The sequence below is a fragment of the Phoenix dactylifera genome, chromosome 3 (genome assembly GCF_051530095.1).
Source record: "Phoenix dactylifera cultivar Ajwa chromosome 3, Ajwa_hap1_PhDact_Kaust_v1.1, whole genome shotgun sequence".
Lineage (NCBI taxonomy): Eukaryota > Viridiplantae > Streptophyta > Magnoliopsida > Arecales > Arecaceae > Phoenix > Phoenix dactylifera.
The window spans coordinates 53,476,137-53,501,759 of record NC_143192.1 but is presented as its reverse complement, the minus strand read 5'-3'; the positions used below and the strand labels follow the sequence as shown (position 1 = coordinate 53,501,759).

The following is a 25,623-nucleotide window of genomic DNA, read 5'->3' as shown; positions in this document are numbered from 1 at the left end:
AAACCATTAACCTTATATAGGACCCAGAAGCAACATAAAAAAAAAATAAAAAAAAATCAAAATAATCTTAAATCATATAACATTTACTCAAGATAAAAGAAAATATTATCATCCTCTTCCTCACTCAAAGAAATTTTTGACTTTTTAGATGAGGTAGTTATAATTTTACTAGTTGTATTGGTTCAATCCATGAATTATATAGAATTTTCAACTCAATCATCCAAACAAACACTGAGTGTAAGTATAATAAATATAAATCTAGAGAGAATTGTTGTAATGTACTCTTAAATATATCTATAAAATTTTCAACTCAATCATTCAAACAAACACTGAGTGTAACTATAATAAATATAAATCTAAGGAGAATTGTTGTAATGTACTCTTAAATATATCTTTTGTTGTTAGGACACTTCTATAGAATGCTAACCATAAGTGAATATAATAAAAATTGTTATGATGGTACTTCTTTTTAATTTTTGATTCACTTGGGATCTGAGTTGAACCAACCTTATGTTCTAATTTTAGAAACCTTATCCTGCTCTTAATTTATTCATTTTTCGATGACGGCCATTCATAGCGGCAGGGCACGCTACGGTGCCGTGTATTCACTGCAGAGGATGCGCGCTCTAACTCGGGCTGCTCCCAACCATATGCACTCGTTTGGCTGAAAAGAATATGTAATGGTTGTTACATATACAATTATAATGATAAATAACACCTTAGGAAGGGGACCAATTATAAGTGCATATCCTTCCTTATCTCTCACCACTTTTTCAAAAGCCTTAATCGACATCGTTTTATGCGATGACATTAAAAAAAAAAACAAAAGAGAAAACAAATAGAAAACAGCTGCGTAATACCATGTGAAGGTTCTCTCTCACATCTATCAAAGTCTACAGGGATTTGCGCCTTCAGAGGAGGAAAATCTCAGGGATCCAGTGCCAATTAAACAATCTTAAAGGCACATAGGCGTGGCACAGGTATCTATATCTAATCTCTTGTCATTTAATGGATCCTACGATACTCTCCATGAAAGACACATATATTACGTCTAATGAACACCTAATATCTTTACTTACCTCCATGCTTTCCTGGCGTGACTTCAGTGGCTGGTCTCCCGGAGACCGCTTCAGAGGCACGCCTTGTCCTTTGTCTTTTAACCTTTTCGTTCTGATTGGTAGGAGAGGTAGGATTGGTCTTGTACTGGACTCCTCCGTACAGCATCTTGCGTTCCTTTAGGCTGCTAGTTGTGTCAGTTCTTATGGGAATAATATTAAGATTGGAACGAGAATATATAGAAACAAGAATCGGAACCACCGTAAGAACAGCTTAAGTAATATAATTAGATGCACTGTACAAAGATAAGCCCCAGGATAACCACATCTTTGATAGTCAATTACATGGGAAATAAAAGAGCAGCCTAAGATATTTAATATATCATCGCATTTTAAATAATCATAGGAGACTGAACTCTAAACTTGATGTATGCTACAACACTAAATTTGTCGAACCCCTCATGGTATGAAGGAGAAATGGAGATCCCCATTGCCAATAGATGGTGCTCTGCTTATTTCCTCCGAGACCGTGAGGAAAGGGCAAAAAAAGATCCAAAATTTATCTAAACCATCAATGGTGGAGGCCTTCCTTGATCAGAATGGAGGCTAGTTTCTTGGTCCCTGCAGTGCTATCACATTGACACCATCGAGTTCAATCTGCTTGGAGCAAATGGAAAGAATAGACATGAAGTTTAATGGGGAATAAAGCAGAAATATGCTAGCTATTGCAAATAAGCCTTTGTGAGGTGTTATGAGTAAACCAGGAGCATCATTAAAACTTCTACTTAATGCCAGCAAAGGATCCCAACTTTGATAAATCTGGGACCCAAAATGACAACTCAGATGATCCAGTAGTGAACATGAGACTTCCTGGAGCCCACTTTATCAGAGGTGGTTCAGTATCAGTGCTTGCCCAGCATGCAACCTGGAAACACAATGATCATAAAAAGAAGAACATGTCACTAGGGACTAAACCAAGGAGTAATGGACAACACAAGGGATAGAAAGAACAAGCTACTACTACATCAAAAAAGAAAAAGAAAAAGAAACTGAATTGAACAGGATATAGGATTATAGGCATACTTTGCCGCTTCTGACACTCCAAGCATAAACACTCCCATCACCAGAACCTGTTGATTAAAATAGAAAGATTAAATAATATTGAGCTCATACAAGCATCAGCATATGCACAAAGACAATCATGAAACGAATATTTCAAGACAGAACAAAAGCAGTTCAAAAGAAAATCCATGTTACCAAACAAAGGAGATGGAAACAAGTATTTGCACCTGATACAACATACATTCCATCTGGACTGAAGGATGCCTCTAATGTTGCCTTGCTTGAAACTGGTTTCACATTGTATGTGGATATCTACCAGATGACGAAAAAACCAAATCAGATTGACAAGCTCGACATGATTACAGTGGGAAAAGATTTGAAGAGATCATACTAATGGTTCCTTGGTCAAGAAGATTTGCAATGCAAAAAATCATATGCAAGACAAGAGAAAATTGTCATGTACTCACAACAGTGCCCCGAAAAGAATCAAGAACATGAACATGCCCGTCAGTAGTAGTCAATAGCATAAGCCTGCCATCATTGCTGAACTTTACCACATTGGCTTCTAAATTGTCTCCTCCAACAGGAAAGATATCAAAAGGGCCCTAAATGGGGTAGAGAGAAAAAAACAAAAAAAAGGATCAAAGACCATGTCAGTATTTGAATGCTGGGTAAGTAATCCACAGAATTGCTAACCTTCTCATACTTCCGAGCATCAAACATTCGTATGTAGCCTCCAAATGCAATTGCAAAAACCATTCCTTGGTCATCATAAGAAACTGCAGGTCTTCCTTGCACACGTAAAAGGCCCTGCAACAATAAATGAACCAGCTGTTACATTTGAGAAAGCATCTTATCTTCCGAGACACCCAAAAATTTCATTTTTTTCTACCTGAGCCTTTTCAGTCCTTTGATCCCATAGTAAAACAGTCCGATCAAGAGACCCAGAGATGAAGTATTCCCTATGAGGACAGAGTGACAGAGAGACAACCCTAACCACAAAAATAAAAAAGAAAAAAACAAGGAATGCTATCTCAATATAAATTCTACCTTCTAATTGAGTCAATTTGACTTCTTTTAAAAAGGGGAGTGTAAGCACGAAATCACCTGTCATGGTGCCCTTTGAAGTACCGCAAGTACTTGTTATCATTCAGAGAAAGCAGCCGCAGAGATTCTGAATTATTTTTGTAAGTACAAAAAATGACTTGAGACAAAAAGCAAAGGATCGGACGAGACACAAACTCGACTTACCATCCCAACCATTTTTCGAAGAGTACATAACTGTTGCTGGATTATCAGTGAAGCAAACCAAATCAACACCATACTTCTTGCTATTGATGGTCTTTAAACACCTAGAATGAAAAAGATAAGCAAGATAAAGCAATATTTCACATAGAAAACCAAAAGAGATAAATCAGAACGTCACAGGATTAGGTTAAAAGTTGAACAATACATGAGGAATTTACATAAAATACCCTTACTTGAGTTCTCGAACCAACCCAGTGTTCATAACAAGAAAATTTGGAATCATAATTGGCAGAAGGTAGGCTTTTGGAGGGTGCCAACTGGTGCAGTTGGTAAAATCTTCGGGGATTGGTAGCAAGGATTTGGGTTCCTGTCCCGCTCTCAACCCCATTTTGGGCTGGGATTCTCCCATCCTAGTTCTCATTAAAAAAAAAGGGCCTGATTTTTGCACTTCAGTTGAGTCATGTGATTTCATTGCTGCTTCAGACACCCTGATTCCTTTAGGGAGATTATAGAAACTATATATTCATGTTATGTCTGATTAAGAATTCACATAGTACATAGTAGATGTCAGTCTTGGCATCCTTCATCTCAACTCCTTTTCGCTTGCTAAAATTACAATATATAAGATAAAGCTCTGTTTGAGGGATCCAGCTAAAGTGGAATTCAAGTGTGCTCTTATAATTCTTATGAATTTCTGGAGGATCTTTTAGATGATCTAGAATCAACTCAAGAGTAAGAAAATTCAACAATATAATTCTAGAAACCATAGTAGAGCACTAGCCAAATAAGCAGGTTCCTCAACCTTGATGAGGTGACTTAGTAAATTGAAACATAAAAGCAAAATCAACAACAAAACATTATGCAAAAAAAAAAAAATATTGCCAATATACTAGGGATATTTTATGCCAAATAGGGCAGCAAGAGAATGCTCATTCTTTCAAGTAAAATATCACCCTATCCCGATCAAAATATCACTTCAAGCAGAAATTTGGAACAATTTCAAAGACGAAAGCATCTTAGCTATAGTAAAGATTTAGTGAAGAGTGTCCACAAGATACAATTATATTTCAAAAACGCAAGAAAACACGTACACAGCATTTTGAACATCATAAAGGCGAATTGATTCATCATCACTGGCTGTTACAAGATGATTTGTAGTCCTGTGAAAATCCATGGAACTGATTCTGCCGTTCTGGAATGCAAAAGAAGTACGTTGGTGATCTTAGATTTGTCAAGACAAATAAGATAGAATTGAAAAACTATACGCATAAATCAAATAACAATTACTTATTTTCTAGCAATAGAAGCAGCATCCTAGCCAGGCCTGTGATACATTCTACATGTTCTGGGATACTACATAGTACATACAATAAGGAGCAGAAATAAGGAAAAAGAATTTCAATGGCGCCTGGAGACAATTGATCATATAATACTAGCTAAGTTCACATTGTGAATTGTACGTGAGATTCATCATCCAAATAACTGAAACTCAGAAATGAACTTTGTTAAGTATAACAATTTATAACACCTGGTAAAGTTATAATATAAAATCACAACACAATGTTTTGCATTCCTGGATACAGTTTGAGTCAGATAATTTAAGAAGGGATTTCTAAAATAGATGCTAAGAATTCATAAAATAATAGAAATATAACCTTGGCACATATTTTTGGAAGACAAGTTCTCAATGATAGTATACCACATTAACTAGGTTTTATGGTAAGGAATGGTCATCACACCATACTCCAGCAAATGATAGATTGGGCGGTAGATTGCCCTTTGGAAGATGGTTTAGCTTACAGTTCTCCATAAGCCACTTAAGAAGTGATTTCCTTACATCTATTGCTCACTATTCTTATTCCAATTGTAAAAGCACCACCTTAAGAACCACAGAGCTTGGAAGAAAATCACCTGGATCTCCAGACTTAGATGCACCTTCCCTTATAACAGGAGTTTTCAATGCCGTCCAAAGCCCATGATAAGTAAGGAGACAGGAATTTCAGTGCACTAGATCAGCCAAAAACTTCAAAGATACAATAAATTTCAGCGATATCATTGCTCTAGGTCTCAGTAGCAACCAATGTAACTGGTGCAGGAACAGACTCTGTCCTGCTCATGTCTGGCAGTATATTTATCAAGCTATCAGCATCTGTAAATGGATTCCCCGACACCCAAGTAACTCATCTCCATCATATATTCCCTGTGAACAGCCCTCTTTTTATATGTTTAACAAAATAACTGCAAAATCCCTCTTAGATTTCAAGTTGTGTCTGAAAGAATAATGTTCATGAAGTGGTCAAGAGTCACTGAAATTCTTCTTCTCATGGCACTCCAACATCTCCATGAAACTCAAAAATGTTAAAAACAAACTTAAGTCTGAAAAGACTTGTTGTTGGTAAGATTAGCATAATCTGGACTACCATTTTCTTAACAATTTGAAGCCATGCCTCCATGACCTAGCTTTCACGCAATGAGTCATGATAAAATATGTAAACATTAAGTTCCCATTCATTTTTATAGCAAAAAATTCCTTTAAAAGCTCCCATCCAAAAGATTTATAGAAGATTACATGTAGATTGTACCCAATGACCAATTTCTAGAATGTGGTAACCTAAGATATGGGTGGAAACCAGATATGGGTGCACGAAAGTGGATCTCTAAAATATTTATTCCAAGGCGATCCTTAAGAAGCAGGTACTGATGCAAGTTTCCATGGGGACTCTAAAGTAGGTATGCTACACTGTAGAAATTTCATGCTACTTGAATCACATGGTGACACAAATGTAGGCACTTGACATGTTAAATTTCCAAAATCAAGATACAAAATGCAAGCACAACCATGCACAAGATACACAATGCAAGCACAACCATGCACATGCTACAAATATTCAAATACATGTATAAACTTATAAATCATTCAGCAGCCCTTCTGCCTCTATAGCACAGACAAGTTTCACACACCACATCAAAAATTGCATAGTTGGAAAGCATGTGCCCCAAATAATAGGTCGTATGCCATGTGTGAGAGATTGCGCTGAGTACCTTAGAAGCAGCCTTTTCTGACCACCTCTCGAAAACAATGCCTTTTAATCACAGAAATTATAGGCTCCTAGCATAACAGAGAACAGATATGATACTCATGATGGAAGAGCTAATACACTGAGTAATGGAATATGCATAACGATTGCCACAATGAAGTTCACCTATGATTTTACTTTTCAATATAATTTACCAATGAATTTGAGCTAAATAAACAATATAACAAATTAATGGCATGAGGACCATGTAAAATCATAGAGATATCAAAAGGCTGAAGAATTCTTGGAGACCTCATAAAATTTCCATATGATGCAAATAAGTAATCACATGCCATCCAATTTACATAAAATACATACATACATACATACATACATATACACACGCACCTACTCCACCTTACATTAAGGGCCCTCCCACTTCACCTTATACCAAACAGCTTCAAGCACTAGCCATCTCATGCATCTGGTTTATTGGGCCGTCCAGGGCAGTTACATCCCATCTAGACAATTCCGCCACTGATACAAAACCAACAAATCGTTCCACTGGCAGAACCTTAAGAAGCCAAATTATTGCATTACAATAAAACTGTGATTCCCTTGAACCAATCTTAAAGCTTCAGATATCAACCATTGCTGTAAGTGTTCTAACTTCTAAGCATAAGTAGAATAGGAGAATAATACCTACATTATTGATTATTGTGTGCAAATAAAGCCAATTCTGTTTGCAATTAAATCAGGACCCTTACTTTCCTCCAAATTGCTCGAACCCCTGAAATTCCGGGAAAAATCTACAGAAGGTTACATCCTTCTCTCTCCCTGACCATCTTGTCCATTCCTTTTACACTTAACCCTCTATGCAATTCAATGCATTACCTCGACCAGTCTCAATGTCATTGACAGAAGACATATCCAAAAGCCCCAATCTAGAGACCTTTCATGTGGCAAACCTTTAAATTATCTACAAGCTCTATTAACATAAGTTACCTGACCTTCTCAAACAAGGAAAACCTATCATTTGGCCTTTGAAGGATTTCTCAATGCCTTACCATGAATGATCAGTTGCAAGAGCGATGAAACAAAGAAGCGCAATGCAAGTGCAGAATGTCCACTGGCAAGGAAATCTATTGTTGGCACTTGCATGATGACTCAAGGAGCAGCTCAAGACAATTTGGTCTCTGTGCCACGAAGTGCCCTTTGATCTATGACTCGTGCATGGCAAAAGAACAAGCCCATTTTCTCTTAGAAATATTTGACACTATTCAGGTGCACCTTTGAATGTATAACATCTTGCTTCGCAAGCCTAGTCTTACGAACCAGGTAAATTTTACCATAAATTACTTCACTTTGACACTAATTTGACCAAAATGCCCTTAGATAACCCATAATGACATTGATGGTGATGATGTTGAAGGTCATAGTGGTGATCAACGTGGTGAGTAGTGCTGATATAGCTGATATGTGAATGAAGCCTCATACAAGTTAAAAAAAATCTCGGGAGATTAAGAAATTGACCAGATCAAACCCCACTATAGTTTTATGTATATTCTCCCAAAAGATAAAGAGTATCCTTTTATGCGAAAAAGTAGGTAATAATTTCTAGTCATCTTTGTCCCTGACTTTCTAATGACAAAAATATCGTAAGAACAAGGCCTCTTCCAACTTTTCTCTTCTATCTTTTACTATGTAATCAGACAAGATGTAAGTGATATGTCTATGCCTGCTAGATTAGACTCATGATTCTCTGAAATTTCATTCAAGCTATTAGACTTTATTTACACATGTAGTATATTTGGGGAAATAATTAAATTGAATCACTTCACAAGGTGGAGACTCAAGCTTATCTTGTTCCCTTTCTTTTGGTTCTTATTTTTCCTTAATCTCTTACTCATCCCTAAATCTTGAACTTTTCATAAAACTTGTTTCTGTACCTAACAACCCTGAGAACCCTAAACCTTATCTCAGAACTAATGTGATATGGAATGGGAATAGTAGGAATAGTAAATATTAAAGTATCTTTTCTTTTTTTCTTTTAGATTCAAAAAGTCTAGTTTCATAAGCTTGAGATCTCCCCCTCAGGAGGAAAGAAAAAAAAAAAAAGAAGAAAAAACAGAACTCTACTTGCTACATCATTTGGTGTTTAAGGATCCCTAAATATGAAATATCAAGAAATAAATCTAGAGTTTAAAATGATAAAGTTAAGCTTTAAGAGAGTGAATCAGCACTTGAATTAATGTAACTGATGATCATGCATCACGATTTATCCTATCAAAGATGAAATAAGTTCTGAATGTCTCACAAGTAATGCATTCATATTTCACTTGTGCGTATCTATACCTTCTGATATTTAGATTCTAATGAATAAAAGTGACGAACTTAAGGAGTGACTGCTTGAAGAAATTAAGAACAAACAAGGACTTTTTTAAAAAGAGCAAAGTCGTCGAAAATGTGATTGACGATGGCTAAAGAAGCGAGAAAATAGAGATGGACTTGTGTCTAATATCATCTATGCAACATGCCAGATGCATCAAATATGCTGTTCTTTCCCAAAAGGTATGAAACTTCTTTGTCAAACAAAAACCTTGAGTAAAATTGAGCGAAGATTTATGATTCAGTACTCAAGATCGAGGTTTTGGTAGGTAAAATAATAAGCATCTCTCTCCAATTAAATCCCTTTATGGAAAATTTAGGCCCGAACTTTTCTGACCATATCAGACGCACAGTTCTGCCGCCATAGAATTTCCCAAAAGACTATTGTGAATGATCACTTGCAACAGGTCCAAATGAAGATAAAAACTGTACAAATCGAGTGCCCTCACCTTGGTCCGTTCCAAGTTCCCACCTTTTTTCCTTAAATTCCCAAGAATTCTCCTTTCTTAGTAACCATCCAACTCTCAAACCCCCAATTCAATTGAAACCAATCCAAAAAAAAAAAAAGACTTGAGAAATTAGAGGAAATCCAAGAAACAGATCAAAGAGTCGTATCATCATCCCACTCCCAAAACATAAATTCCCTTCTTTTTCAAATAAAGAAAATGAAAGGAAAATAAAGAGCGTCAGTTAAAGGGACGGAAGGGGGGCAGGGCGCGTACGTAATCTCGGAAGGCCATGCCGACTTCCATGCTCTTGAGCACCTCGTCCGTCAGCTCCATGGACACGCTCTCCTCCCTCTCCAGCGCCCCGCCTGCGATAACCCCAAATTACAAATTAATGTTAATCAAGAAGAATAAAAGAAGACAAAAATGATTGAGATTAGATTTCTTGGATTAATTGGAAACCTGGCATCCAATTCCTTATCTGGATCTCCAGTTTATCGAGGAATTTTACCGTTGTTATCAGAGAGAAGGGAGATTAAACGCCGGCCCTCTCCGTGGACTCCATTCTGGACCTTCTTGCCGGAGTGGTGGGAGAATCGGTAACCTGACGAGGTGGATTCGGGTCGGATCTTGTGCATATCCGGATCGGGTGCCCAAAAGGTTGTAAAGGATCCGAAAGGATTTCGGCACTAGACTTGGACTAGGCCAAAGTTTTAGATATATTTTATTTTAGAGTTTTTGCCATATTATTATTATTATTATTATTATTATTATTATTATTATTATTATTATTATTATTATTATTATTATTATGAACACTCTCCTAAAAATTTAGATTTGTGTAAATACCTTCTTAAAATTTATATTTATTTATGTACTCTTATAAAACACTATTTTTTTCAAATAGCTCTAATATAATGGTGCTTTCAACATCATTAATAAAAACCATATTTATTTTAATTAAAAATAAAATAAAAAATTGAAATTACTTTTTTGTCCTCCATCATGATTTATAAATATTTTTTTTGCACATATATCCATTAAGAATATTTTAGTCATTTTAATTTGAAACCGTTAAGTTTTTAACAGCGTGAGTACATATTTAAAAACAAAGATAAAAAAAATATAGAATAGTAAAATAAGTGTTTGACGAGGGTATACATGTAAATATTAATTTTAGAAGAATATTTATATAAAATTTGATATTTAGAAGGTATTTATGCAAAAAAATTCGTTATTTTATTCTCGGGTGATGTTTTGGATATATTTTATTTTTAACTCTTACGCGAAGTAATTTCCCATTCCGTCGTACTTTTAGACACCGCTTGGCTCGACATTTTATTTTTCAAAAAGAAAAAATTATATCAAAAGTATTAATTTATACATTTGCATAAATCAGTGTAAATTATATTTTGTATTTAATAGAAATGATGTAAATTCTGATGGGGATAAGAAATGGTATCTGATTTCTATCTAGGAATGGGTGAATGAAAAAGGTGATTCTTTTGAAGTTGAACAAATTCGTCCTCAATATAATAATATATTATATCACATAATAATATTATATTATATCTTAGAATATTACACATGATATATTTTACACTATAATATTATGATATTATATAAAGTTATTTCATAAAATAAGGTTATAATAATGTTTAATATTATATGATATTATTTGCAATAATATTATAATGCAATATCATATTATATATTATCATAGTATATTAATACCTATAATATTTTAATTATAATATAATATTATATTAGTGGGGGTTTAAATAAGTCATTTTCTTCAACAATAGAGGGGTTAAAGGATTTTGCCAAAAAAAAAAAAAAGAGGGGATAAAGGAGGGTCTAACCACATCATACTTTCTTTAAACTTGTATCATGAGACTCTAGATATAAATTATACATGATATAAGTGTAACCATTAGAATATGACTAAAATAAATCCATTTCTCTTTCTTCCAAATGGTGCCTTAAATAAATTTTTTGAAAAATGAAGTCAGCAGATGCTGCATTTCATGCATAGTTTGGAGATCTAGAAGTAATTCAAGATTCAACTAAAGATTTGTTAAAAAAAAATTTTGGACATATTTGGCTAGAGAGTGCTGTTTTTTTTAACTCGATATATTGCCACATGAACATAAAACATTGAGCTTTGCCGACTTTATGAGAGCTGTAATTTTCAAACTTTTAGTAAGTATAGAGTCCAATGAATCTGACTAATTTTAATAGAAAAATTGTCAAGGATTTGATAAAAGCTAGCGTGGCTCTCTCTCTCCCTTGACCCCCTTCCTCCCCCCAATTTCCATCTTGCATCCATGGAGCATTCTTCTTCTTATTCCCAAAACCATGTCAATTGCCATGCTCCATGAATTTGAAGCAGTCCTCAATGATCTATCTTTGTTGTTGCCTTGGACCTCAGTGGTGATCGAAATATTGTCGGCGATCTTCTCCACTGCTTGTACTACTACGTAACTTTTTTTGACAGGGGGTAGAATTGATCTACGTCTCTACCTCTAACAAATCTTGAATAGGACTCTCTCTACCTCTATCTCAAATCTTGCAGGGGGAGCGTTGGTGGCGTTGATACCTAAACCCTAAATCGTAGATGCTTGAGTAAAGGAAAGCAGGGAGAATTTATAGACCCAAAACCATTAATACTACTCTCAACCATTTATTTGCTTAACTACTATAAGATATCATTTGTATATATTTAGCATTAGAAAGCATATTATATGAATTTTTAGCATCAGCGCAGAGAAATTCAGCACTAAACTATTTTGAAGGTAGAAGCACAACAATGAACTCAATTAGTTTATAATGTATTTAAGTTTATCTACCACAATACAATTAATCTTATCACATGAGTATATAGCATTTTTGGAAATGCATGCTTGTATGAGCTACATTATATCTATTCTACACTAACCCCTTTTCGATGGAGTTTCGAGCTGTAGCCTGCAAGAAATGGACTGTTTTCAGAGATAAAGGATAATAATAGATTAAATCCTAGTTTAAGACATTTGAGCGTATTCACCACTATAGCTAAATTGATATATGCATCTCTTAATATAAAGATAGAAATTAATTGATGTCATTTTTAATAAATTCTCAATGGTGGCGTCATGTAAGCATGGCTGAATTGCACCCACCAGCATAGATTACCCACCCATTGGTTCGGCTTTTTAATTCTATGGCATGCCTCCCTCTAATGTTAAACTGCCTTTGGCCTAAAATCTGGCATCAATTCTTGGAAGGTTAATGTGGTGCCAAAGCTGATTAATTAGGGTGAACTTGCCGGATTCTTCCTCGAACTGGAATTATACTCCGTAACTGACTTTATTTTAGAATGAAGAAGGTTCAAAGATGATGATGATCTTGATAATATTAATTCCAAGTCTAGCAATTATAGGAGAAAATATCAAGCTTTCTTCAAGTGGTAGCAACAATATTAACTGGTGGCAAAGCCTAGTCCCTTGGTGATCTTCAATTACAAGTAGTTTTTCATATTCCTAACTCTAATTTACCCACAAAAAAGCTTGGTTTATCATTGAGGGTATGTCTTTATAAACATATTCCTAATACTGGCTTTATGGGACTTAACATATTACCCCATCAAGAATCAAATACCACTGGACTACTAAGTTTTTTTTCATGAGAATGATGATATGAGAAAGCATTAGCTGAAGAACTTCTAACATGGTGGACCTTACATCGGCTAAGTTTTGTTACAGTCATCTAATTGCCCTGTAATGGAGTGCGTCTCCTTGTTTTTTTTTTTTTTCTCAAAAAAATGATTGACCGTCTAGCCTCTCTTTTTCCCTCCAGAAAAGATCCAATAACAGTAGACTATAGACTACAGAACATGGGGTTGCCGTCATACTGAATGCAGGATTTCAGCCTGATTTTGGGTTCATCTACAAAATAAACCATTGTTAAAACCTTAAGTGGCATTTGATATGGGGTGATGACCCCAAAATTAATGGATCACTATGTTTGGTTGCACCCCAACGATTCTGGTGGCAATGATTTCACATCACTCACACTTCTAAAATCACAGCCCAACCAAATGATGTTAAACCCATTTTTGTAGGCAGATTTCTAAGAACACCATATGACAGTAATTTAATTTGGATTGAAATTTAGGAATAAAATACCTCTTAGTCCAATAAAAAAATTATTTTCAAAAAATACCGATTTATAGACAAACAAGTCCATCTAGTTTGGAAGGATTTGATAATTTCATAAAAAAATTTCCTAGTTAGGAAGATTTGACAATTTCCTAAAGTTACTTTAACAAGCTTTCATTAATTTTTGGCATTGTTGAATTAGTCCGGAATGACAGATTTTGATTATTTAATTTATGTTCACATATTTTTTTAATCATTAGTTTAAAAAATTTATTTAATAGCTGTAAAATATATGAAATATATGATTGATAGTTTTGGTATTAACTGAACGTCTATGGTATATCAAATAGATTAATAATAGATATCTAAAAATTTTTGAGAATCAAATTAGCTCGGGATGCAGATTACTAGGATCATTGGTGATCTAAGATCGCCGTGTAGTGATCAAGGCCACAAAAATAAGGATGTTAGCGCTTAGCATGTGCGTCGCATTTGATGTTCTAGTCGGGCCTGGGCCCATTGGCAGCCGATGCAACCAACCCCCGCCACAAAAAACAAAAATAAAAAAACGAAAAAAAAAAAACTCTAAGACACATGAGGCTCTCTATTTTTGAGAAGAAGAACTGAAGTCCCCCTAAGTAAGGCTCTCGAACACATAAGGCTCTCTCGATCAAGCACATAAAAATGAAGAAAATCCAAGTAGTACATGAACTATCTACACATCCACCTCTACAATCTATGCAAAATTAACCAACGCTACCTATCCTTTACACTGTCACTTACCTCCAAACTAGAGAAAATTTTGAAAAAAAAAAAAGCAGGGACACAATCACACAGACCATTACAAGAACTGGCAAAAGCCACAGGGACCTAAACCTTTACAAGACCGGCAAAGCCGTGAAGCCTACCTCCACCTCCACGGACTTGTCGTTGACGTTGGAGCTCTTGGCCCCCTCCGCCGACTTCTTAAAGAACTCGATACAGTCCTCCACGGCCTCCCTCCGGTACGAGTCCGGCTGGTGGCAGGGGCGCGGGGCCGGCTCTCCGCGGTGCGCGCGCGGGGCCGGCTCTCCGCGGTTCGCGCGCGGGGCCGGCTCTCGGCGGTGCGGGCGCGTGCCCTTGGGGAGCGCGGACAGCATGATAAGCCTCAGCACCACCTCCCGGAAGCGCTCCAGGAGCGACGCCGGCGTCGTCACCGCCCTCCCGTTTCCCCTCATCAGCCTCGGCATGCACAGCGTCGCCTTCGCGGTTGATCTCCTCTTCCCGTCCATTCTCATGTATGGCTTGGTTCCACCCTTTTCTCTCTCTTCTTGGGTCTTTAGGCCTCCTTATTAGTTCTTATATATGTATATGTGTATAAGGGCGACCCTTGATCTAATGGAGGTTGGTTGGTGGTGATGGTCGCTTGTCTTTCGCTTGCGGCTCTGGGTCTTTTGGCTTGGCTTGAGGTTGGAGTCAAGGGGTTAAGGCGACGTACTTGGGAATGTTTGGCTATAACATGGCATGGTTCAAGGGATTGTTGTACTGTATGAAGAGGAATAATAAATAAATTTATATTTTTACTGACCTCCGCTCATGTTGTTCAAGCAATTAGATGTTACATCGAGGAGGAAGAAGACTCCACAAGAGAGAGAGTAGACCTGGATCTTCTAACCTATGGAGGACTTGAGTGCTTTAGGTGATGGATCTATAGGCTATTTATAGTGCTAGGTTAGGAACCCGGATCCTTATCTTTAAGGTTTATTTTTAATTAGTTTCCATTCATCACAGAAACTACCAAATAAGATAAACTCCATATAACCTCTTCCTTGATTAGATTTAATCACCATTTAAATGAGGTTTATCTTGATGTGGGATAAGCTTGATCAAGTGGGCCACATTAAGTCTCCTAAAATTTGGAGACGTGCTAGCATTCTCTTACTTGGCCCACGTGACATAATAGTGATAAAACTATAGTATGGCAATAAATTAAATTTATCCAATCTTATATCCTTTATCAATAAATACCATTACATGAATCATAGCAGTTATATCTTATTATGAAGACATTTCCTTCCATGTATTACAATGTAAGGTATATATTGATATGTACTTTATAAGATATATCCATATCTTACCGAATGACTAGATAATAGTCCCTTAGAGTTTTTTTCTTTATGTATTAAAAGACACCATACATGACAAAAATAAACTTTATGTGCACAACCATAGTCATATATCAAAGCTGTAAGCATTGTTCACAAAATGCGAACACCAAAAATGAGAGAAAAAGATCATATATCAAATGAGCTAATAAGTCCCATATGATCCATATAATCAGTATAAACTTTAGCCGGCAATGCTTTAGTCATGGGATCAGCAATCATCAGCTAAGTACTGATATGTTCAATAAACACATCTCCAGATCTTACTTAATCTCTCACAACTAAAACTTTATATCTATGTGCTTATTATGACTGCCACTTTTGTTATTCTTAGAGAAGGAAACTGCACCCAAATTATCACAATAGATCTTTATCGGCCTTGATATAGAATCAACGACCGTTAGTCCTGCGATGAAATTCCTTAGCCATATAGCCTATGAAGTCACTTCATAACATGCAACAAATTCTGCTTCTATGATTGATGAAATAGTTATAGACTTTCTTATATCCGAACATCCAGCAAAATCTGAATCTGGATAACCGACAACCTCCAAGGAATCCGTATGTTTATAAGTAAGATTGAAGTTCTTGGTTACTTATAAATACCGCAGCACTTTCTTGGTAGCTTTCTGATGTTCCTGCCCTGGATTGCTTTAGTATCTTTCCAACATTCCTACTGCAAATGCAATGTCTGGATGAGTACATACTTGAGCATACATCAAGCTACCAACTACAGAAGCATAAGGTATGCTTTTCATATGCTCCAATTCCAAACTGTTTTGTGGTGATTGTCTTAAACTAAATTTATTTTCTTTGACAATGGGTTCTATTGAAAGTGAACAAAACTTCATATTAAATTTTTCTAAAACTCTTTCGACATAGGCCTTTTGAGACAATCTCAATATCCTTTGGGATCTATCTCTATGAATCTCTATGCCAATGATATATGAGGCTTCACCCAAATCCTTCATCTCAAAGTGTTTAGAAAGAAAATCTTTAGTTTTATACAGCAAACTTAAATCACTGGTTGCAATCAAAATATCATCCACATATAGGACTAGAAAAATATATTTACTCCCACTGACCTTAAGGTATATACATTGATTAACAATGTTCTCCGTAAATCCATATGAAGTAATAATATTGTGAAACTTAATATACCATTGGCGAGAGGCCTGTTTAAGTCCATATATTGATTTCCTTAATTTTCAAACCAGATGACTATCCTTAGATGAAAATCCTTTAGGCTGATCCATGTATACCATTTTCTCAAGATCACCATTCAAGAAAGCCATTTTTATATCTATCTGATGTAGCTCTAAATCAAAATGAGCTACTAGTGCCATAATTATCCTAAAAGAATCATTCTTAGAAACTGGAGAGAATGTCATATGGAAATCAATTCTTTCTTTTTGAGTAAAATCTTTGGCCACATGTCTAGCCTTATATCACTCAACATTATCAGAGAAGTCCTTTTTAGTCTTAAAGACCCATTTACAACCAATGGCTTTTACTCTTTGTGGTAACTCAGCAAGATCACAGACTTGATTCTTAGCCATTGATTCCATCTCTTCCTTCATAGCATCATGCCATAAAGAGGAAATATCTCATGTCATGGCTTCTAAAAATGAAATAGGATTAACTTAAGGTCCAACTTAAAGTCGGATTCTTGAAGGTATACAAGGTAGTCGCTAGATATTGTTGGTCTCCTTATTCTTGAGGATTGTCTTGATTTAATAAGAGGTTCCGTATGAGTTTGTTCCTCAAGGCATGGTTGCTTTTGAATTTGTTGTTCTTTAATTATATTCGGAGCTGGATTTTGAAAAACAACCATATTTCTAATTGGTTTATCACTTGGTTCACCAATTGGTTCCTTTATTTCCTCAAATGATATAGTCCGAGAAAAAACCACTCCCACTAAACTCATGATCCTTAAGAAATTTAGCATTTCTAACTTCAACGATTCTAGATGTGTGTGCGTGACAACAAAACTTGAATCCCTTGAAGTTTTTAGCATACCCAATAAAGAAACCACTAACCGTCCCGAGGTCTAATTTTTTCATGTGTAGATTATAAATCCTTATCTCAACTGGACAACCCCATTGCGTAAATGTCCTAAACTTGGTTTCCATCCTTTCCACAATTCAAAAGGAGTTTTAGAAACAGCCTTAGATGGAACCCTATTTAGTACATATATAGCAGTTTTTAAAGCTTCACTCCATAGCTTGATAGGAATATTCAAATGACTAAGCATGCTCCTTACCATGTCCATCAGCGTATGATTCCTTCTTTCTGCCACGGTATTTTGTTGTGGTATCTCCGACATTGAATATTGAGCAATTATGTTATCTTCTTTAAGGAATCTAGCAAATGGCCCAGGTATCTATATAGATTCTGTGTACCTTTCATAATACTCTCCACCCTTGTCTGGCCTTACAATTTTAATTTTTTTTTTGGTTTGTTTCTCTACCTCTGCTTTATATGTTTTGAAAGCATCAAGTGCCTTTATCATATAAAAGATAGAGATACATATACTGAGTATGGTCATCAATGAATGAGATGAAATATCTCTGACCATTCAGACAAGTGGGGTAAATGGTCCACAAAAATCTATGTATTATCTGAAGAGTCTCAGAACTTCTTTTGGCTCCTTTAGTGGTCTTGTTGGTTTGCTTTTCCTTTACAAAATCCACATAAGTACCAAGGTCGGTCAAATCAAGAGTATTTAAACTCCTTCATTTAGTAACCTCTTTATTCTTGCTATTGAGATATGTCTCAATCGCCTATGTCATAATAACGAGGAGTTCTCTTTAATAATATTCCTTTTTATGTCAATCTTTTAGGGAAAGAAAAGCCCTACATGATATTGGCAATATGAATTGTAATACCAGAATCAATCCACTATGTATTATTAGGAATATTAACAAAATTAGACTCATAACACACAAGAGATAGTAGGTTATCTTTTCTTTCAAGCCACTTCCTATATTTGGTACAATCCTCTTCATGTATCTCTTTTTCTTACAAAAGAAGCATGCAACCTTATTGCCTTCACGCTTGGAAGACACTCTAGTATTCTTCCTTTTAAGGACATCTTTTCCTTTGTGAGCTTTTTCTTTATCTTAAGATGTCAAATTAGCAACTTCAAGTGTCTCATGTTTTAATCTCTCTTCCTCTTGAAGACACATCTACTTGCTATTGAGGTTGGCTCTAATACCACAATATTGGATATACTGTATGCAACAGAATAATAAATAAATTTATATATTTACTGACCTCCGCTCATGTTGTTCAAGCAAGTAGATGTCACACCGAGGAGGAAGAAGACTCCATGAGAGAGAGAGTGTAGACTCGGATCTTCTAACCTATGCAGGACTTGAGTGCTTAGGTGATGGATCCACATGCTATTTATAGTACTAGGTTAGGAACCCGGATCCTTATCTTTAATGTTTATCTCTAATTAGTTTCCATCCATCACAGAAACTATCAGATAAGATAAACTCTATATAACCTCTTTCTTGATTGGATTTAATCACCATTTAAATGAGTTTATCTTAATGTGGGATAAGCTTGATCAAGTGGGTCACATTAAGTCTCCTAAAATTTGGAGACGTGCTAACAGGGATTTGTAAGCATTGACTTAGATGAGGTGGTCTTGTAAGTTGGGTATTGGTGCCTCTCAAGTCTTTTAGCCATAAAGTTTGGTGCCGCTGCCTCTTGGAATCCTATGTTGACTGATTGAAAGGACTATTAAATGAGTGATCACAGCTCTTCATTTAATTAATTGAATATACACTAATTAAAATAAGGCCTAAAGTGAGAAACTTTCAGGAGATTAATTTGTCCTTGTTCGAGGGTGGTGTCTAATTGTTTAGGCAAAATGGTAGCTTTTCATAGCATATGACATCAAAGGTGGGAGGGAGAAACAGTTGGCTTGAACTCAGTTACATGTTTTATGGAAATTTTTATCATGTTAATATTCAGCACAAATCATCTTAATGACTTGTGTTTTGGCCTTTTAGAATGATCTGAATTGATATAATCATGCCCTAGTACTCTATATTGGTATATGTTTTTGTATGCAGCTATTTTAGTGATCAGTGAGACAAACAAGAATAACAACTTCCTTTTTTTCTGGATTTTATTCCTCTAGGTGGCCACGAGCCATGGATTATGCCCCCCAGAATGCCGACTAAATGAAGAAGAGCCTAGCATTAGATTAGTCAAATCTTTATATGTTTAATAATTAGCTCTTAAGACTCTATGTTCTTGGGAATAGTTGCATCATCAATTTCCAAGATACCGTTGTATCATTCCATGAAGGTGAGAGGTCACTTTGGTAACTTAGCACATGGTATGATCTTAATTAAGATATAAGGGGTGCTAATTTGTTCCTTTTACCATGCAAATGAATTATCTCTGCATCATTAAAGTTTTATGAAATCCTGATAGTAAGGTCATTTCTTAGATTTTTGTTAGGAGTGCAACACTAGACCTCTAGGTCTAATTCAAATAGATTAATAATTCAATGAGAATAAAATTTTTATCGAGTTCTTCCTGACTTACCAAAAGCTGCTATATTCTCAAACAATAGTAAATTCCCATGAAATATTGGGCCTGTTCTGAGCCGGCATTTTACTTTTAGTTCAAGAATTATTTCATGATATAATTCCAACGTATGGTAGATATACATTATCTCATTGGACTGTGCAATTATCTGGCTCAGGAGGTGAGATCTAGTAGTTTTCAGTTTTAAGCCAAAGGTAACTATATGCCGTGCTTAGTTCTTAGTAGAAATTTCAACTTCAATAATCTTGTTGTTAATTCTTGCTCGTATGCATGCATTGCAGTATTCTTCTCCCAGTAATCACCATCAATTAAAGTATTACAGATGGCGCTGTTTTGCCATGTCTGAAGAGTCAAGAAGAATAACTAAATTTATGTCAATTTTTGAAAACTTATTGTGCAACATAGTTATAAAATGCCCTGAGGGTACCAACTAGACAAGTTGGTAATGTCTTTTTCTTGATACAAGAGACTAGGGTCAGCTTTGATATTTACTTGAACTTTCACCATTCACTGGAAAATTGGCAAAAGAAAAAAGAGATATAGTTAAGATTCTAGGAAAAAAACAAGATATCTTTTGGCAACAATCTTCCTCTTAAACTTCTTTGCCCAATTACATATATGTTCATAGGATTGAAAAAAAATTGCCTTGGTATGCAAATTTGAATCTAATGAAAATATCTTAATTGAATGGATAATAAAAATGTCAATTTATTTCCCCCCTAACCAGCTGTCATACAAATATCAATTACATATTACTCAAAACAATTGTTATACTAACAACCAATAAGAAAAGTTGTGGATCAGTTGATTGCTACTGTCTGTTGAGAAATATGGAAGGCGTGAAATACTCAAATTTTTTTAAGAAAATCAAGTTCTATCTATTGTGTTTTACAGAAAATTTTATCAATCTTTTTCAGTTTGAAGCATTTGTATTCGAAGAAGCTGTTTGACCCTCATCTCAAACCTAGAAATAACCTCACAGTATTAGCGCCACACATTATATAGTTAGTTATACATTGAAGATATAGAGATCCTTTAAAATACTTATGAAATTGTTAAGCTTATTATAAAAGAAAAAAAAATTTGTTATACCAACCATGGTGGATTAAAAAGGCCTTGCAAGACATTCTTTTGGGCCAACAGAAGCCACTGGCTCCAAGCTGTTAATGAGCCGGCGAGCCAGAAATTTGTGTCCCTCTCGTAACCCCACATGGGTACATGTGCAGGGCCACATCCCCCTTATTCAAATCAACCGACCAACCCAATAAAAAACGTTGCCATCTCCCCACAGCGTACGTATATATTACAAGGAACGGCACCAACAACGATAAACAAAGGACGTGGGCGGTGGTTTTGTGACGGGAGTGCGTCCAACTGCTTGAGGAAATGCGAGGGTTTCTCGCAGTGGATATTTCCGGGTCGGTCGCGGCTCGGCCGAGCATTTGGCCGGATATCCATGTCGTCCTGTCGCGAGGCTCGATCCATTGTATTTTTCCATGGGTTGCAATTTGGATTTCTGGAAGCGGTGTTGCAAATCAGATCCATTCTTGAGTCGAGGCTCCAGTTCGTTGAGTGGGTTTATCTTGGGCAGGTGTTGGACTTTGGACCAAACTGCAACATTTTTATTTTATTTGGTGCAAAGTTTTTATTTTTCATAAAATGGTGTCAAATAGTGTTTCGGCAATGCATTGAAAATCTCTATTTACTTTTTTTTTCTGTTCACCCTAATGCAGATAAAGAACCTCCTATGAATCCTAGAATAAGAGATGATAATTGGATCGAGTCGGATGCGGATCAGATCAAAAATTCATCAATCCGAACCTAACTTATTTATTAAAATAGGTAATCCGATCCGACCCATATAATTCATTTATTAAACAGGTCAAGTCAAGTTAAATGGGTTAAATGGATTTAAATAGGTTAAACATGTTAAGCGGGTTGGGTTCAATAGATCAGAAACAGGTTAAATAAGGTTTCAAATAGATTAAACAGATTTTAAACACGCAATATGGTTCAAGTAATGATCTGACCCAATTATTAAACTGGTCAAATAGCTATTCAATAAAATTCTCTTATCTCTGTTCCTTGATGTTAACCCCACTTTGCGAGGCTAGCTATCAATTTCTCACCAGATCTATTCGCTATAATGTCAGCTTAATTGTCTGGCACCTTTGTTCTTTCCTGATAGGTTTATAGCTGATTGTAAGCTGTTAGCATCTGAGGTAAGTATTTCCTTTGGGTGATGTAATTTGTAGCATGGCTTGATGGCAATATACTTCATTATGGTCTCTCTTCCTCTCTAAAAAAGATAAGATCAAAGTGATTAAAAACCAATTCACTTTTTGAATGTGCAATGACTAATTGTTTGATGATGTGATTAGAAAGTAAACAGCAAGAGCAAGCCAATCAATAAGCTCATTATTACCACATTCACTGAAACAAGAGCGCGCGGGTGCACACACACTCATATATATTGACGTGAGATTTGTCAAAGTTTATGAGTAAGCTCCACTGCATGTTAAACTAGATGTAAACATACAATAAAATGCCATTTGGGAGCTGGATTTAGATGCCAGCCAACCCGTGGACTAGTGCATGAAATTTTATATAGTGCAATCATATTTTTGCTTTAGATTTGTTGTTCCTCTGCTTTTATTTTAGTAACCTCATGTTTTGTTGCATTGATGGAAATATTTAGATTTTTTTTAATTCAATAAACTGAAGTTCTGATGTTAAAGGTGGATGAACTTCAAGTCCGAAAGGAATGGTGATGTAGATGAAGACATAACAGTTGCAGAGTATAAACTACAATATTTGGACATGGGGGGGATATTCAATACTGCTTAAGGTGCTTTAAAAGAAAGAGAACAGCGAAGATTTAGGTGGATGTACTGAAAATGAATTTGAAGAACAAATTCGTGTTAAGTGATCTAATATGAGAAAGTTTTGATGTATATGTTTATTTACATGGAAGGGATTTTTTTTTTTTTTTTTTGAGTCACCCTTGGTTTCCAGAGGGCATCTCCTTCTTTGGAAACAATCAATATTTTGGCGTCCCCTACAACGGAATTGAAAAAAGGTTCAAGTCAATGAACTATGTTTATTCTATTCAAATGATTACCATAATTTGGAAAAAGAGTAACTACTGTAAAATGGCCTATGAGAGGCTAATGGTTCAGTCAGTTTAGCAGAAACACTAGAATGGAAATGTTTGATTAAAAAGAAACAGAAAAACATAAGAGGATGGTAACGATGCGAAGGAAAGGAATCATATTAGTTTGAAAGTTCACATTCTCCATGTCAGATAACTATAGAAATGAAGAATGAGCAGCTGATCACCATTTTCCACAATGAAAAAACCCAAGAAAAAAGACATTAACACCAGCAATGCCACAGTGGATTAACCCATGGCAGTGTCTCACTTCCTCTAGTTTCATTCAGAAAGAAGAAGAAGAAGAAGAAGAAGAAGAGGAGGAGGAGGAGGAGATCTTATAGCTGAACAGAGAGTGGTTGTATTTCATTTACCCACACAATGAAAATAATTTAGAAAACAAGTAAAATGAAAGAATGAATGGATTATTATTCAGCAAGCAACCAGACAGAAAGAATTACATGGACATGATGAGAGGGAAGCAACGTATATCAATTGGTACGCTTCCACTCTTATCAACATTTAACACTCATGAAGAATGACAAGCTACCAAACATACTCTCGAATTAAACGAACAGAAAATCAAAACAGGACACAGAAAGATGCAAACAACTTCAGAGGCTCAAGTAAATCAACCCATGGCGGCAGCTGAAACAAGCTTGTCAATGGTTAGAGCATCAGTCTTGAAGGACTTCGCCAACAAATCTTTGTCAATGCCGCTGCCAAACAAAGTCTTCGGGAGAGAGACTGTGCCGGCATTAGCACTGCCGAAAGCCGACAAGGCAACGGCTGGGTATCTGGAGTCCTTGTTAACTTGGAAGTGCACCAGGCCCTTGGGGAACACAAACAAGTCACCAGTCCGCAGCACCTGAGTGAAGAGCGTGTTGTTGGAGTCCACAAGCCCGACCTCGAGCCATCCTTGCACGACGAGGAGAAGCTCCGCCGAGCGAGGGTGGGTGTGGGGTGCATTGATGCCTCCAGGTGCAAACTGTAGCGCAGCATACGAGACGCTCTGCCCCATGAGTGCTGGGAACTCTCCCTGGCTCGCCTTGGTCACCTTAAATGGTGCATCTCTGGGAGCACCCCGCAAGGCCTGCTTGAGCCCTTTGAAGGTGAAGAAGTCGGCATCTGGAGTGACTCCATCCGGCACTATGAAATCTGATGTGATGTCAGGGTCTGCAGCGTGTGTGCCGAGGAGGGTTGCAAGAACCATGGCAAGAGCTACCCATGCATTGGAAGCCATATTTTTTGGAGAGGTTGCTGGGAGAATGGTGCTTTGTTTGGTTGGAGAAGGCGTTTACAAGGGGTATATATAGGTATGCAGGAGTACCTTTTCAAGAGCTTGGACCTGGCATTTACGCGTCCGATACAAGAGTTGCATGCCGGCCTAGAGGCAGTGCTTATTATTGCGTTATTTTAGTACACGGCGCCATGGCTTACAGCCAAGCATTTTTGTGCTATTCTGAATTGCCTTGTCGTTGTTGTTTGATCCGGAAGTAGTCCTTTTAGAGGGCCTCCATAAGTTACAGTTTATATTGGTTGGTCCTGGTCAAAGTAATGCAACTCAGGTGAAATGCTTGGTGATTTACCAATCAACCATGCTCTGGTTGTGGATACGAAACTTTTTCTACTGTTGAACATGTATGAGTGGCGATCTTTGGTCTATATATCAGCTAATCTTCTGTTCGATATAATAGCTGTTGCTTGATTTTATGTTACCAAATTTCCCCGTACATAGGCAAGTCTGTTAATTGCAAGGTTATTAGTTGAGATTCTCTTGCTCTAAAGATAGCTAAGTTTATTTTTTTGTTTTTATATGGATGGCTCCATAATGAAGCTACTTAAACCTGCAGGTTAGAAGCTGATAAAATTTAATTCTGTGGTTGGACAAGCATGTCTGGTTGGAGGGCTTGATGCGGTCAGTCAAAGATTCAGACCGGCCGATCAACAGAAGGGTCCATTAGCAAAATGTTTTGTCTTGGATGTTCAACACGGTTTCAGAGACAGCCCATAATGAGGTGCGCCGGAGATGCCATCTGGTTCATTCTATAGTTGGTCCACAATCAGGTGTGTTTTTGCGATGCATCATCTACTATAGTTGAAGAATTTTATATCCTAAAGGTTGTTGATTCTATTGCTAGGTCATTGAAGATTTTCTATTATAATTCGACTGCAGTTTTCTTTTCTAAAAATAACAAAAGTGAAAGCCGAAGTAAGCATATAGACATAAAATATTTGGTTGCCAGAAAAAATGTTACAAAGAAAGAAGTGGTTAATGAGCACATAAATACTGAGTTAATGATCGTTGATCCTATGACTAAAGGTTTGCTGGTAAAGTTGTTCAGGGATAATGTATGTCATATGAGACTTGTTGGCTCATTTTGAGTTATTGCTTTTGAGTCTC

General features: G+C 36.3%; 3 protein-coding genes across 7 annotated transcripts; all 3 read right to left on the bottom strand.

Annotated features, from left to right (window-relative positions):
- Window positions 1–1,306: 1,306 nt before the first annotated feature.
- Window positions 1,307–9,871, bottom strand: LOC103719890 (Transducin/WD40 repeat-like superfamily protein). 5 transcript variants are annotated; one of them, XM_039117397.2, is made up of 12 exons: window positions 9,728–9,871; window positions 9,493–9,584; window positions 4,457–4,557; window positions 3,369–3,469; window positions 3,225–3,291; window positions 3,010–3,109; window positions 2,814–2,927; window positions 2,585–2,722; window positions 2,345–2,429; window positions 2,139–2,185; window positions 1,817–1,980; window positions 1,307–1,712 (listed from the first exon to the last, which is right to left on the bottom strand). In XM_039117397.2, exons 1-11 carry the CDS (start codon window positions 9,852–9,854, stop codon window positions 1,837–1,839), a joined length of 1,116 nt encoding a protein of 371 aa, XP_038973325.2. In that variant the 5' UTR covers window positions 9,855–9,871; the 3' UTR covers window positions 1,307–1,712; window positions 1,817–1,836. The 5 variants fall into 5 exon arrangements, with proteins under 5 accessions (XP_038973325.2, XP_088575230.1, XP_088575229.1 ...); XM_088719104.1 differs by adding an exon at window positions 6,408–6,474 and having other exon boundaries at window positions 1,307–1,980; window positions 9,679–9,794; XM_088719103.1 differs by adding an exon at window positions 6,408–6,474 and having other exon boundaries at window positions 1,307–1,980; window positions 9,728–9,794.
- A 3,800-nt stretch (window positions 9,872–13,671) lies between these two features.
- Window positions 13,672–15,140, bottom strand: LOC148714460 (uncharacterized). The gene has a single exon (XM_088719101.2). It carries the CDS (start codon window positions 14,630–14,632, stop codon window positions 14,234–14,236), a length of 399 nt encoding a protein of 132 aa, XP_088575227.1. The 5' UTR covers window positions 14,633–15,140; the 3' UTR covers window positions 13,672–14,233.
- A 5,056-nt stretch (window positions 15,141–20,196) lies between these two features.
- Window positions 20,197–24,497, bottom strand: LOC120104525 (germin-like protein 9-1). Its single transcript, XM_039115834.3, has 2 exons — window positions 23,866–24,497; window positions 20,197–20,235 (listed from the first exon to the last, which is right to left on the bottom strand). The coding sequence occupies exons 1-2, from the start codon at window positions 24,460–24,462 to the stop codon at window positions 20,197–20,199; spliced, it is 636 nt and encodes a 211-aa protein (XP_038971762.3). The 5' UTR covers window positions 24,463–24,497.
- Window positions 24,498–25,623: the final 1,126 nt, after the last annotated feature.